Source organism: Hoplias malabaricus, chromosome 15, assembly GCF_029633855.1.
Source record: "Hoplias malabaricus isolate fHopMal1 chromosome 15, fHopMal1.hap1, whole genome shotgun sequence".
NCBI classification, from domain to species: domain Eukaryota; kingdom Metazoa; phylum Chordata; class Actinopteri; order Characiformes; family Erythrinidae; genus Hoplias; species Hoplias malabaricus.
In genome coordinates this window covers 1,796,361-1,809,470 of record NC_089814.1, presented here as the reverse complement: position 1 = coordinate 1,809,470, position 13,110 = coordinate 1,796,361, and the positions used below count along the sequence as shown (strand labels likewise).

The following is a 13,110-nucleotide window of genomic DNA, read 5'->3' as shown; positions in this document are numbered from 1 at the left end:
GTTACTGCGCCCCAGCTGTTATTATTATACAAAAATTATACATATCTCATAGTTAACAAGAAAAATTTAACCCAAATTGGAAGATTGTCCTATAGTTAATGTCCTTCAGGTTTAATGTTTGGATTTAAATATGCCATTTTATCTGTTAAAACAATACATTCTTTGGTTGTCTTCTTAATGGGGATTCTGAATTTAACCTATTTTAAACATGGCCAACCCCCCACCCCCCACCCCCCCACCCCCACCCAGCAGGAGACCCAATCTATGGAGAATAAATTGATTCATTCAGGCACAACAAAGCGGTTTGATTCTTAATCTGCTGTAAAGCACTGTAAAAAATAATAATCACTTTTTTAAATAAACTGGTGATGAAAAATGACTGATTACTCATTTATCTCGATAAATATGAGAAACCCTTCCAAAGGAATTAAGCTTTAGTTGTACGGAAGATATTGAAGACTTCTGTCACAGTTCCAATCGAATATGATCAGACAAAAGCAAATGACTCCAGTTCCTTTCACGAATACTATAAACAATGCTCTGTTAATGACTCTCACTCTTGATTTGCTTAAGTCCCAAAACGCAGGAGAAATGGAGGAGAAAACCAAGAGACTTAACCTACAGCAGCTCTGGAGGAGTGGAGTGAGAGAAGAGAAAGTGAAAGAAAAGTGTGAAGAGGAGGAAGATGATGAAAATTCAGATGTGGCGTCTTGAAGATCCTCAGGAAAAACCACAGAGTAGACCACCACAATCAGCAGACTCATCAACTGGAAGAGAGAGAGAGAGAGAGAGAGAGAGAGAGAGAGAGAGAGAGAGGGGCAGGGTAGAGAGAAATTCACTAGACTGGACTGGACTAGACTTAAGTGGACTTGTCCTGAATGTGTTTCCCTCTCAGGGTCTGTTTACACCTGATATTATGCTGTGTTGTGTATTCAGAGCGTGTCAAAGACACCACTGACCAAAGGAATGTCTGGAGATGACAGAGAAGTCCAGAGAAAGGACAGGTTTGTGTCTATTTTTATGGATACAGAAATTCTATCCATCCTTCACATATGATGACAGAAATTTGAGTTAATCTGGGAAAGAGTCTGGACGCTGATCTCTAGAAAAACAACAAATGCACATCCCTCCAATCAACAGATGCATTTCCGCTTGCAGAACACTCTCCGGACATAGAACACACATTCTGTTTACTCTTATGTTAAATGTGGTGAGATCCACATTTGACCTCCTTTGAATGTGGTGTGATTCAATCAGAATCAGATCACAGTGTCTCTCAGGGGTTTTTACACCTGGAGTTATGTGTGGACAAGTGATATCTGAACATGACCAAAAAAACATCTTAAAACAAGGTGTCAACAAGTCTCTCCTCTCTGCCTCTCTTTCTCTTTTTCTCTGTCTTTCACCCATCACCCCCCCCCCCCCCCCCCCCACACACCAGGTCCTGTGTTTACCTGCAATTCTTACTTGCTGATGGTGGAGGGCGCTCCAGAGCGGTGAAAGTGGACGATCTGCCACTTCCCATCACGGCGGTGCCAGATGCGTGACTCCTCGGACTGGGCCGTGCGTGGCATGCCGTTAGCATCCAGGAACTGAGTGATTCTCACATATGCAATGCAGGCAGCTTCCTCTCCAATCAGATGGATGTGGGGGTTCAGTATCGTGGTGTGGACCGGCTTACTGTTCTTAGACCACACTACACACACAAACACACAAACACCATGACTCGGTTCCAAATCCTAGAGCGTCGTCGACATAGAGTGCATTTTACATCATAGCGCACATGCTCCCAACACGTAGGCTGTCCCAATTCTTAGACGCCTTAAATACATTGCCTACTCGGATACCTTAATCTGGCCAAATCGAGCATTGAACCGTTCCTCAGTCGCTAAGTCAATCCCATGATGCATGAGTCAATCCCACAAGCACATCTGCCAACATGGCGAACACAAGTGGAGGTTCTGACAAAGTCATTTTCTAAAGTTATTCTAATTCGCTCTGTATTTGTTATTAAATCACACCATAACAAAATAGCAAATAGTATCCCCCCCTCCTTTGTTTTAGGTTAGTCTCTGACCGTTTTACACTTTTATACCCAATGGGTTAGCATTTATGCTACCGGAGTTTGAAGCTTCAGGCTACAGTGGTGAGTAGCCAGCTGGATAAAAAACTTCTTATAGCTACAAATAGCTTATTTAACAACTTTACTTTCCTGTGAAGGACTGGCGGCCCCTCCAGGGTGTATTGCTGCCTTGCACTTAATGATTCTGTGTAGGCTCCGGACCCACCGCAACCCTGAATCCACCCTGAGTGGCCATGATCTGATTATGTTTGCTTTTTGATCTGAATATTCTTTTGGAATTGAGGCTCAAAGACATGGTTACCCCTCAACAAGCCTGTAATAAGTGGGACAGTTTAAAAAGAAGTACCACGTAAGTTCAAATATAGCTCCAAACTAAATAACAGGAATAATGAATGATTTGTGTATTTAACTGAGTGTAAATGCTTCAGAATTATTCAGTTAGGCAGTAAGTTTAAATTTATTTTAAGAGCTGAAGTATCATCTGGGAGTGGCACAGGTGAGGCCACGGAAAGCACTTGGCGCTGGTTCAGCCTCATGGATGAGGCTCTTGGTAACCGGCCATCAGTTTCACCACCTTAATACCCTTTTCCAGTGAGTAGGAACCAGGGCCGCTGTGTTTCAATGTCTCAGTGTCTGTATTATTGTCTGTGTTTCAGTGTCTGTAAGGGTAATTATCAAGGGGTAATTGGGGGATGTCACTGTAGCCCTATAAGAAGGGGGAGTAGGAGGACTTAGTGATTAGTTTGCCCTGCTTGGCTCCCCCCCTTTCCGGTGAACTTGACCTTCCTGTTGTTGGCTTGGCGTGTGGTTTGGCGTGGTGGATTCAGGTACAACTGCAACAATTTGTGTGTTTTAATTATTTTAGTAGTGATTGATGTGGGTGTTGTGCTGTGGTCTGAGGCCTTCATTCATTCTCTGCTTCGCATCGTTGCTGCTCTGTGCTTTGCATCTTCACTATTTTGCTGCTTCACAGCTTAATTCCAGAACCGTCACACTGCCAGCTGCTCCTTCTCTCCTATCTGTTGTTGCACCTTCGTGCCGACAGAGATAAACTCCTTTTAAATGGAGTTTAAACATTCCCCTAGCTGCTCCTCCTCTCGTGGTGCTGCTGTTTTCTCCACGTCTTGACAAAGTCATGCTGCTGCACTGTTATAGATTCGTATATTACTTGCGGGTCTGTTAAATTGTTTTTTGGTTTTTTTATTTTTGGTTATTTCCTTTTTTTGTTTTGTTTTCAAGGTGCAGTTTATTCTGCGACAGTTGTATTTTCTTTTGGAAATTGTTGCTTTTCTTTTGTGTTAAGTTTTCGTTTCTATTTTGTTAGATTATTTGTGTTAATTTTTGGGTTTAGTTAGTGGGTTATATCCCAATTTTGGGTTTGCTCATTTTCTTTTATTATTTTTTTTGTCTTATTCTTTAAGTGTATACTGTCCTTATTGATTTTCATTTGTTTATTTTGGTTTTGTTGTAATTGGTTATTTCTTGAGTTTGTCAATTTGTTTTATTTTTTTCTGTTAGAGTCCTTCTCTCTTTCTCTCTCTCTCTCTCTCTCTCTCTAGTTGTGGCAGCTAGTTTATGGCACCTTGTTGCCATTTTAAAATATAGTAATTTTGACTGAATTTTAATGAATGTTGTTGTATTAATTTAAAAGCTGCAGCTAAAGTCTTTTAGTCTTTTAGGTCAATGGTTGAATGTGTATTGAGATAAAATCATCTTATTGTGAAAATAAAATTGAGTGTGGACAACAAGTCTCTGTCTCCAACAAATGAACCTGGGTTGCCTGGCTAGTTTTATTAGTCTTATTTCCTTAGTCTTATTTCCAGGTGGCGTAGTTTGATTATAATCACAGGGTATTTTTTTATACATATAACCCATTCTGTTAGTGGGTATTATCCCTCTTATGACCATTAGGGTTTGGTGATTTAATGGGTAGGAGGTACGCCGCGTCACATCTGCATCTCAGTGTCTGTGCCTCAGTGTCTGTGTCTCAGTGCCTGTGTCTCTGTCTCAGTGTCTGTTTTTCAGTGTTTTTGTTTGTGCCTGTGTCTCAGTGTCTTTGTCTCAGTGTCTTTGTCTCAGTGTCTGCGTCTCAGTGTCTGCGTCTCAGTGTCTGCGTCTCTGTATCTGTATTTCAGTTTCTCAGTTTGTGTGTTTTAGTGTTTGTGTCTCAGTGTCTTTGTCTCAGTGTTTGTGTTTCAGTGTCTTTGTCTCAGTGCCTGTGTTTTACTGTCTCTGTCTCAGTGTCTGTGTTTCAGTGTTTTTGTTTGTGCCTGTGTCTCAATGTCTCGTTTTTGTGTCTGTGTTTCAGTGTTTGTGTCTCAGTGTTTGTGTCTCTGCTGAAACATTCTTCACTTCCTGATGTCTGTGGACACTGTGGATTATAATGTGTTGATTATTTTATATATAAAATTAAAAAACTGCATGAAGAGTTCTATCATAATAATAAAAGTAATGCATTGCATTAATATAGCACTTTTCACTGTCATGAAAATAATACACAGATGAATACATTAAAAGGACTAATAAGAACACAATGATATATAACACAGCCGAGACTGTGAGCAGCAGAAAGAGGGTAAAAACCCCAGGTCCCTGTCCTGACAGTCATCATCAGTTTCAGCAGGTCACAGCTGGAGATAATAACAGAAAACATAGTAAACATATGAGAATAAATCCAGGAGGTGTGTTTGGATTTTCCTGACCCAGGAAAAGGACAAGCCCTGGTGAGAAGCATGTGTTTGTTTCTGTTTAAGCTCATCATCATCATCATCATCATTTTCTTCTCCGCTTCTCCATTTCAGGGTCGCGGTCTGTTTAAGCTGTTAGGGTTTTATGTAAAGGACAGAGCTGCTGTGGAGAAGATGGTTTCACAGTAAGAAAAGCTCTCAACTCTATTTCAGTGAATGAAGTGAAAGTATTCTGAAACAAATAAAAACCCACAGGAAACGCCTGCAGTCTTCACGCTGTATATAGTGACACAGTATCTGCTCTGTTTAAAGCCACAGTGTCTCTAACCAGCGATGATGCCTTCCTGCTCACCACTGACTCACGTCCGAAAAATAAAGGAGAAAACATTCCACCACAAAATCAACCAACCCTTCAATGCATTTAATCATAACAGATGAAACCTCATTAAAGTCTCAATATCCCAAACTACACACTTCTGGCCCCTAACTACACCCTAAACCCCAACAACACACTACTGACCAGCAACTACACACTACTGACCAGCAACTACACACTACTGACCCCAACTACACACTTCTGACCCCCAACTACACCCTAACCCCCAACAACACACTACTGACCAGCAACTACACACTACTGACCAGCAACTACACACTACTGACCCCAACTACACACTTCTGACCCCCAACTACACCCTAACCCCCAACAACACACTACTGACCAGCAACTAAACACTACTGACCAGCAACTACACATTACTGACCCCAACTACACACTTCTGACCCCCAACTACACCCTAAACCCCAAGAATATATTACTGACCAGCAACTACACACTACTGACCAGCAACTACACACTACTGGACCCAATTACACACTTCTAACCCCCAACTACACCCTAAACCCCAACAACACATTACTGACCAGCAACTACATACTACTGACCAGCAACTACAAACTACTGACCAGCAACTACATACTACTGACCCCAACTACACACTTCTGACCCCCAACTACACCCTAAACCCCAACAACACATTACTGACCAGCAACTACACACTACTGACCCCAACTACTCACTTCTGACGCCCAACTACACACTTCTGACACCCAACCACACCCTAAACCCCAACAACACATTACTGACCAGCAACTACACACTACTGACCAGCAACTACACACTACTGACCCCAACTACACACTTCTGACCCCCAACTACACCCTAAACCCCAACAACACATTACTGACCCCAACTACACACTACTGACCAACAACTACACACTTCTGACCCCCAACTACACCCTAAACCCCAACAATACATTACTGACCAGCAACTACACACTACTGACCAGCAACTACACAATATTGACCCCAACTACACACTTCTGACCCCCAACTACACCCTAAACACCCACAAACACACTACAGACCAGCAACTACACACTACTGACCAGAAGCTATACACTTCTGACCCCCAACTACACCCTAAACCCCAACAACACACTACTGACCAGCAACTACTCACTACTGACCCCCAACTACACACTTCTGACCCCCAACTACACCCTAAACCCCAACAATACATTACTGACCAGCAACTACACATTACTGACCCCAACTACACACTACTGACCAGCAGCTATACACTTCTGACCCCCAACTACACCCTAAACCCCAACAACATGTCACTGACCCCAACTACACACTACTGACCAACAACTACACACTATTGACCCCAACTACACACTACTGACCAGCAACTACACACTACTGACCCCAACTACACACTTCTGACCACCAACTACACCCTAAACCCCAACTACACATTACTGACCAGCAACTACACACTACTGACCAGCAAGTACACACTACTGACCCCAACTACACACTACTGACCAACAACTACACACTTCTGACCCCCAACTACACCCTAAACCCCAACAATACATTACTGACCAGCAACTACACACTACTGACCAGCAACTACACAATATTGACCCCAACTACACACTTCTGACCCCCAACTACACCCTAAACCCCAACAACACACTACAGACCAGCAACTACACACTACTGACCAGCAGCTATACACTTCTGACCCCCAACTACACCCTAAACCCCAACAACACACTACTGACCAGCAACTACTCACTACTGACCCCCAACTACACACTTCTGACCCCCAACTACACCCTAAACCCCAACAATACATTACTGACCAGCAACTACACATTACTGACCCCAACTACACACTACTGACCAGCAGCTATACACTTCTGACCCCCAACTACACCCTAAACCCCAACAACACATCACTGACCCCAACTACACACTACTGACCAACAACTACACACTATTGACCCCAACTACACACTACTGACCAGCAACTACACACTACTGACCCCAACTACACACTTCTGACCACCAACTACACCCTAAACCCCAACTACACATTACTGACCAGCAACTACACACTACTGACCAGCAAGTACACACTACTGACCCCAACTACACACTTCTGACCAGCAGCTATACCCTTCTGACCCCCAACTACACCCTAAACCCCAACAACACATTACTGACCAGCAACTACACACTACTGACCCCAACTACACACTACTGACCCCCAACTACACCCTAACCCCCAACAACACATTACTGACCAGCAACTACACACTACTAACCCCAACTACACACTTCTGACCCCCAACTACACCCTAAACCCCAAGAATATATTACTAACCAGCAACTATACACTACTGACCAGCAACTACACACTACTGGACCCAACTACACACTTCTGACCCCCAACTACACCCTAAACCCCAACAACACATTACTGACCAGCAACTACACACTGTTGACCAGCAACTACACACTTCTGACCCCCAACTACACCCTAAACCCCAACAACACATTACTAACCAGAAACTACACACTACTGACCCCAACTACTCACCTCTGACGCCCAACTACACACTTCTGACACCCAACCACACCCTAAACCCCAAAAACACATTACTGACCAGCAACTACACACTACTGACCAGCAACTACACACTACTGACCCCAACTACACACTTCTGACCCCCAACTACACCCTAAACCCCAACAACACATTACTGACCCCAACTACACACTACTGACCAACAACTACACACTTCTGACCCCCAACTACACCCTAAACCCCAACAATACATTACTGACCAGCAACTACACACTACTGACCAGCAACTACACAATATTGACCCCAACTACACACTTCTGACCCCCAACTACACCCTAAACCCCAACAACACACTACAGACCAGCAACTACACACTACTGACCAGCAGCTATACACTTCTGACCCCCAACTACACCCTAAACCCCAACAACACACTACTGACCAGCAACTACTCACTACTGACCCCAACTACACACTTCTGACCCCCAACTACACCCTAAACCCCAACAACACATTACTGACCAGCAACTACACACTACTGACCAGCAACTACACACTACTGACCAGCAACTACACACTTCTGACCCCCAACTATGCCTTAAACCCCAACAACACATTACTGACCCCAACTACACACTACTGACCCCAACTACACACTTCTGACCCCCAACTACACCCTAAACCCCAACAATACATTACTGACCTCAACTACACACTACTGACCCCAACTACACACTTCTGACCCCCAACTACACCCTAAACCCCAACAATACATTACTGACCAGCAACTACACACTACTGACCAGCAGCTATACACTTCTGACCCCCAACTGCACCCTAAACCCCAACAACACATCACTGACCCCAACTACACACTACTGACCAACAACTACACACTAATGACCCCAACTACACACTACTGACCAGCAACTACACACTACTGACCCCAACTACACACTTCTGACCACCAACTACACCCTAAACCCCAACTACACATTACTGACCAGCAACTACACACTACTGACCAGCAAGTACACACTACTGACCCCAACTACACACTTCTGACCAGCAGCTATACCCTTTTGACCCCCAACTACACCCTAAACCCCAACAACACATTACTGACCAGCAACTACACACTACTGACCCTAACTACACACTTCTGACCCCCAACTACACCCTAACCCCCAACAGCACATTACTGACCAGCAACTACACACTACTGACCCCAACTACACACTTCTGACCCCCAACTACACCCCAAACCCCAAGAAAATATTACTGACCAGCAACTATACACTACTGACCAGCAACTACACACTACTGGACCCAACTACACACTTCTGACCCCCAACAACACCCTAAACCCCAACAACACATTACTGACCAGCAACTACACACTGTTGACCAGCAACTACACACTTCTGACCCCCAACTACACCCTAAACCCCAACAACACATTACTAACCAGCAACTACACACTACTGACCAACAACTACACACTACTGACCCCAACTACACACTACTGATCAGCAACTACACACCACTGACCCCAACTACACACTTCTAACCCCAACTACACCCTAAACCCCAACAACACACTACTGACCAGCAACTACACACTACAGACCAGCAACTACACACTACTGACCAGCAACTACACACTACTGACCAGCAGCTATTCACTTCTGACCCCCAACTACACCCTAAATCCCAACAACACATTACTGTTCAGCAACTACACACTACTGACCAGCAACTACACACTACTGACCCCAACTACACACTTCTGACCCCCAACTACACCCTAAACCCCAACAACACATTACTGACCCCAACTACACACTACTGACCCCAACTACACACTTCTGACCCCCAACTACACCCTAAACCCCAACAATACATTACTGACCAGCAACTACACACTACTGACCAGCAACTACACACTATTGACCCCAACTACACACTTCTGACCCCCAACTACACCCTAAACCCCAACAACACACTACAGACCAGCAACGACACACTACTGACCAGCAGCTATACACTTCTGACCCCCAACTACACCCTGAACCCCAACAACACATTACTGACCAGCAACTACACACTACTGACCAGCAACTACACACTTCTGACCCCCAACTACGCCTTAAACCCCAACAACACATTACTGACCCCAACTACACACTACTGACCCCAACTACACACTTCTGACCCCCAACTACACCCTAAACCCCAACAATACATTACTGACCCCAACTACACACTACTGACCCCAACTACACACTTCTGACCCCCAACTACACCCTAAACCCCAACAATACACTACAGACCAGCAACTACACACTACTGACCCCAACTACACACTTCTGACCCCCAACTACACCCTAAACCCCAACAACACACTACAAACCAGCAACTACACACTACTGACCAGCAGCTATACACTTCTGACCCCCAACTACACCCTAAACCCCAACAACACATCACTGACCAGGAACTACACACTACTGACCAACACCTACACACTACTGACCCCAACTACACACTACTGACCAACACCTACACACTACTGACCCCAACTACACACTACTGACCAGCAACTACACACTACTGACCCCAACTACACACTTCTGACCCCCAACTACAGCCTAAACCCCAACAACACATTACTGACCAGCAACTACACACTACTGACCAACAACTACACACTTCTGACCCCCAACTACACCCTAAACCCCAACAATACATTACTGACCAGCAACTACACACTACTGACCAGCAACTACACAATATTGACCCCAACTACACACTTCTGACCCCCAACTACACCCTAAACCCCAACAACACACTACAGACCAGCAACTACACACTACTGACCAGCAGCTATACACTTCTGACCCCCAACTACACCCTAAACCCCAACAACACACTACTGACCAGCAACTACTCACTACTGACCCCAACTACACACTTCTGACCCCCAACTACACCCTAAACCCCAACAACACATTACTGACCAGCAACTACACACTACTGACCAGCAACTACACACTTCTGACCCCCAACTATGCCTTAAACCCCAACAACACATTACTGACCCCAACTACACACTACTGACCCCAACTACACACTTCTGACCCCCAACTACACCCTAAACCCCAACAATACATTACTGACCTCAACTACACACTACTGACCCCAACTACACACTTCTGACCCCCAACTACACCCTAAACCCCAACAATACATTACTGACCAGCAACTACACACTACTGACCAGCAGCTATACACTTCTGACCCCCAACTGCACCCTAAACCCCAACGACACATCACTGACCCCAACTACACACTACTGACCAACAACTACACACTATTGACCCCAACTACACACTACTGACCAGCAACTACACACTACTGACCCCAACTACACACTTCTGACCACCAACTACACCCTAAACCCCAACTACACATTACTGACCAGCAACTACACACTACTGACCAGCAAGTACACACTACTGACCCCAACTACACACTTCTGACCAGCAGCTATACCCTTTTGACCCCCAACTACACCCTAAACCCCAACAACACATTACTGACCAGCAACTACACACTACTGACCCTAACTACACACTTCTGACCCCCAACTACACCCTAACCCCCAACAACACATTACTGACCAGCAACTACACACTACTGACCCCAACTACACACTTCTGACCCCCAACTACACCCCAAACCCCAAGAAAATATTACTGACCAGCAACTATACACTACTGACCAGCAACTACACACTACTGGACCCAACTACACACTTCTGACCCCCAACTACACCCTAAACCCCAACAACACATTACTGACCAGCAACTACACACTGTTGACCAGCAACTACACACTTCTGACCCCCAACTACACCCTAAACCCCAACAACACATTACTAACCAGCAACTACACACTACTGACCAACAACTACACACTACTGACCCCAACTACACACTACTGATCAGCAACTACACACCACTGACCCCAACTACACACTTCTAACCCCAACTACACCCTAAACCCCAACAACACACTACTGACCAGCAACTACACACTACAGACCAGCAACTACACACTACTGACCAGCAACTACACACTACTGACCAGCAGCTATTCACTACTGACCCCCAACTACACCCTAAATCCCAACAACACATTACTGACCAGCAACTACACACTACTGACCAGCAACTACACACTACTGACCCCAACTACACACTTCTGACCCCCAACTACACCCTAAACCCCAACAACACATTACTGACCCCAACTACACACTACTGACCCCAACTACACACTTCTGACCCCCAACTACACCCTAAACCCCAACAATACATTACTGACCAGCAACTACACACTACTGACCAGCAACTACACACTATTGACCCCAACTACACACTTCTGACCCCCAACTACACCCTAAACCCCAACAACACACTACAGACCAGCAACGACACACTACTGACCAGCAGCTATACACTTCTGACCCCCAACTACACCCTGAACCCCAACAACACATTACTGACCAGCAACTACACACTACTGACCAGCAACTACACACTTCTGACCCCCAACTACGCCTTAAACCCCAACAACACATTACTGACCCCAACTACACACTACTGACCCAAACTACACACTGTTGACCAGCAACTACACACTTCTGACCCCCAACTACACCCTAAACCCCAACAACACATTACTAACCAGCAACTACACACTACTGACCAACAACTACACACTACTGACCCCAACTACACACTACTGATCAGCAACTACACACCACTGACCCCAACTACACACTTCTAACCCCAACTACACCCTAACCCCCAACAACACACTACTGACCAGCAACTACACACTACTGACCCCAACTACTCACTTCTGACGCCCAACTACACACTTCTGACACCCAACCACACCCTAAACCCCAACAACACATTACTGACCAGCAACTACACACTACTGACCAGCAACTACACACTACTGACCCCAACTACACACTTCTGACCCCCAACTACACCCTAAACCCCAACAACACATTACTGACCCCAACTACACACTACTGACCAACAACTACACACTTCTGACCCCCAACTACACCCTAACCCCCAACAACACACTACTGACCAGCAACTACACACCACTGACCCCAACTACTCACTTCTGACGCCCAACTACACACTTCTGACACCCAACCACACCCTAAACCCCAACAACACATTACTGACCAGCAACTACACACTACTGACCAGCAACTACACAATATTGACCCCAACTACACACTTCTGACCCCCAACTACACCCTAAACACCCACAAACACACTACAGACCAGCAACTACACACT

General features: G+C 45.2%; 1 protein-coding gene across 3 annotated transcripts in view; it reads right to left on the bottom strand.

Moving 5' to 3' along the window:
• Nucleotides 1-257: 257 nt before the first annotated feature.
• The window catches only part of camk2a (calcium/calmodulin-dependent protein kinase II alpha), a 73,128-nt gene continuing 60,275 nt past the window's right edge, over nt 258-13,110 (bottom strand). For 2 of the 3 annotated variants that reach the window (XM_066646766.1, XM_066646768.1), the window contains 2 exons: nt 1,455-1,696; nt 258-767 (listed from right to left, as the gene is read on the bottom strand). In XM_066646766.1, coding sequence (XP_066502863.1) covers nt 1,464-1,696 — 233 coding nt within the window. In that variant the 3' untranslated portion in view covers nt 258-767; nt 1,455-1,463. The remainder of the gene's footprint in view (nt 768-1,454; nt 1,697-13,110) is intronic. The other variant, XM_066646767.1, reaches the window with a different exon arrangement.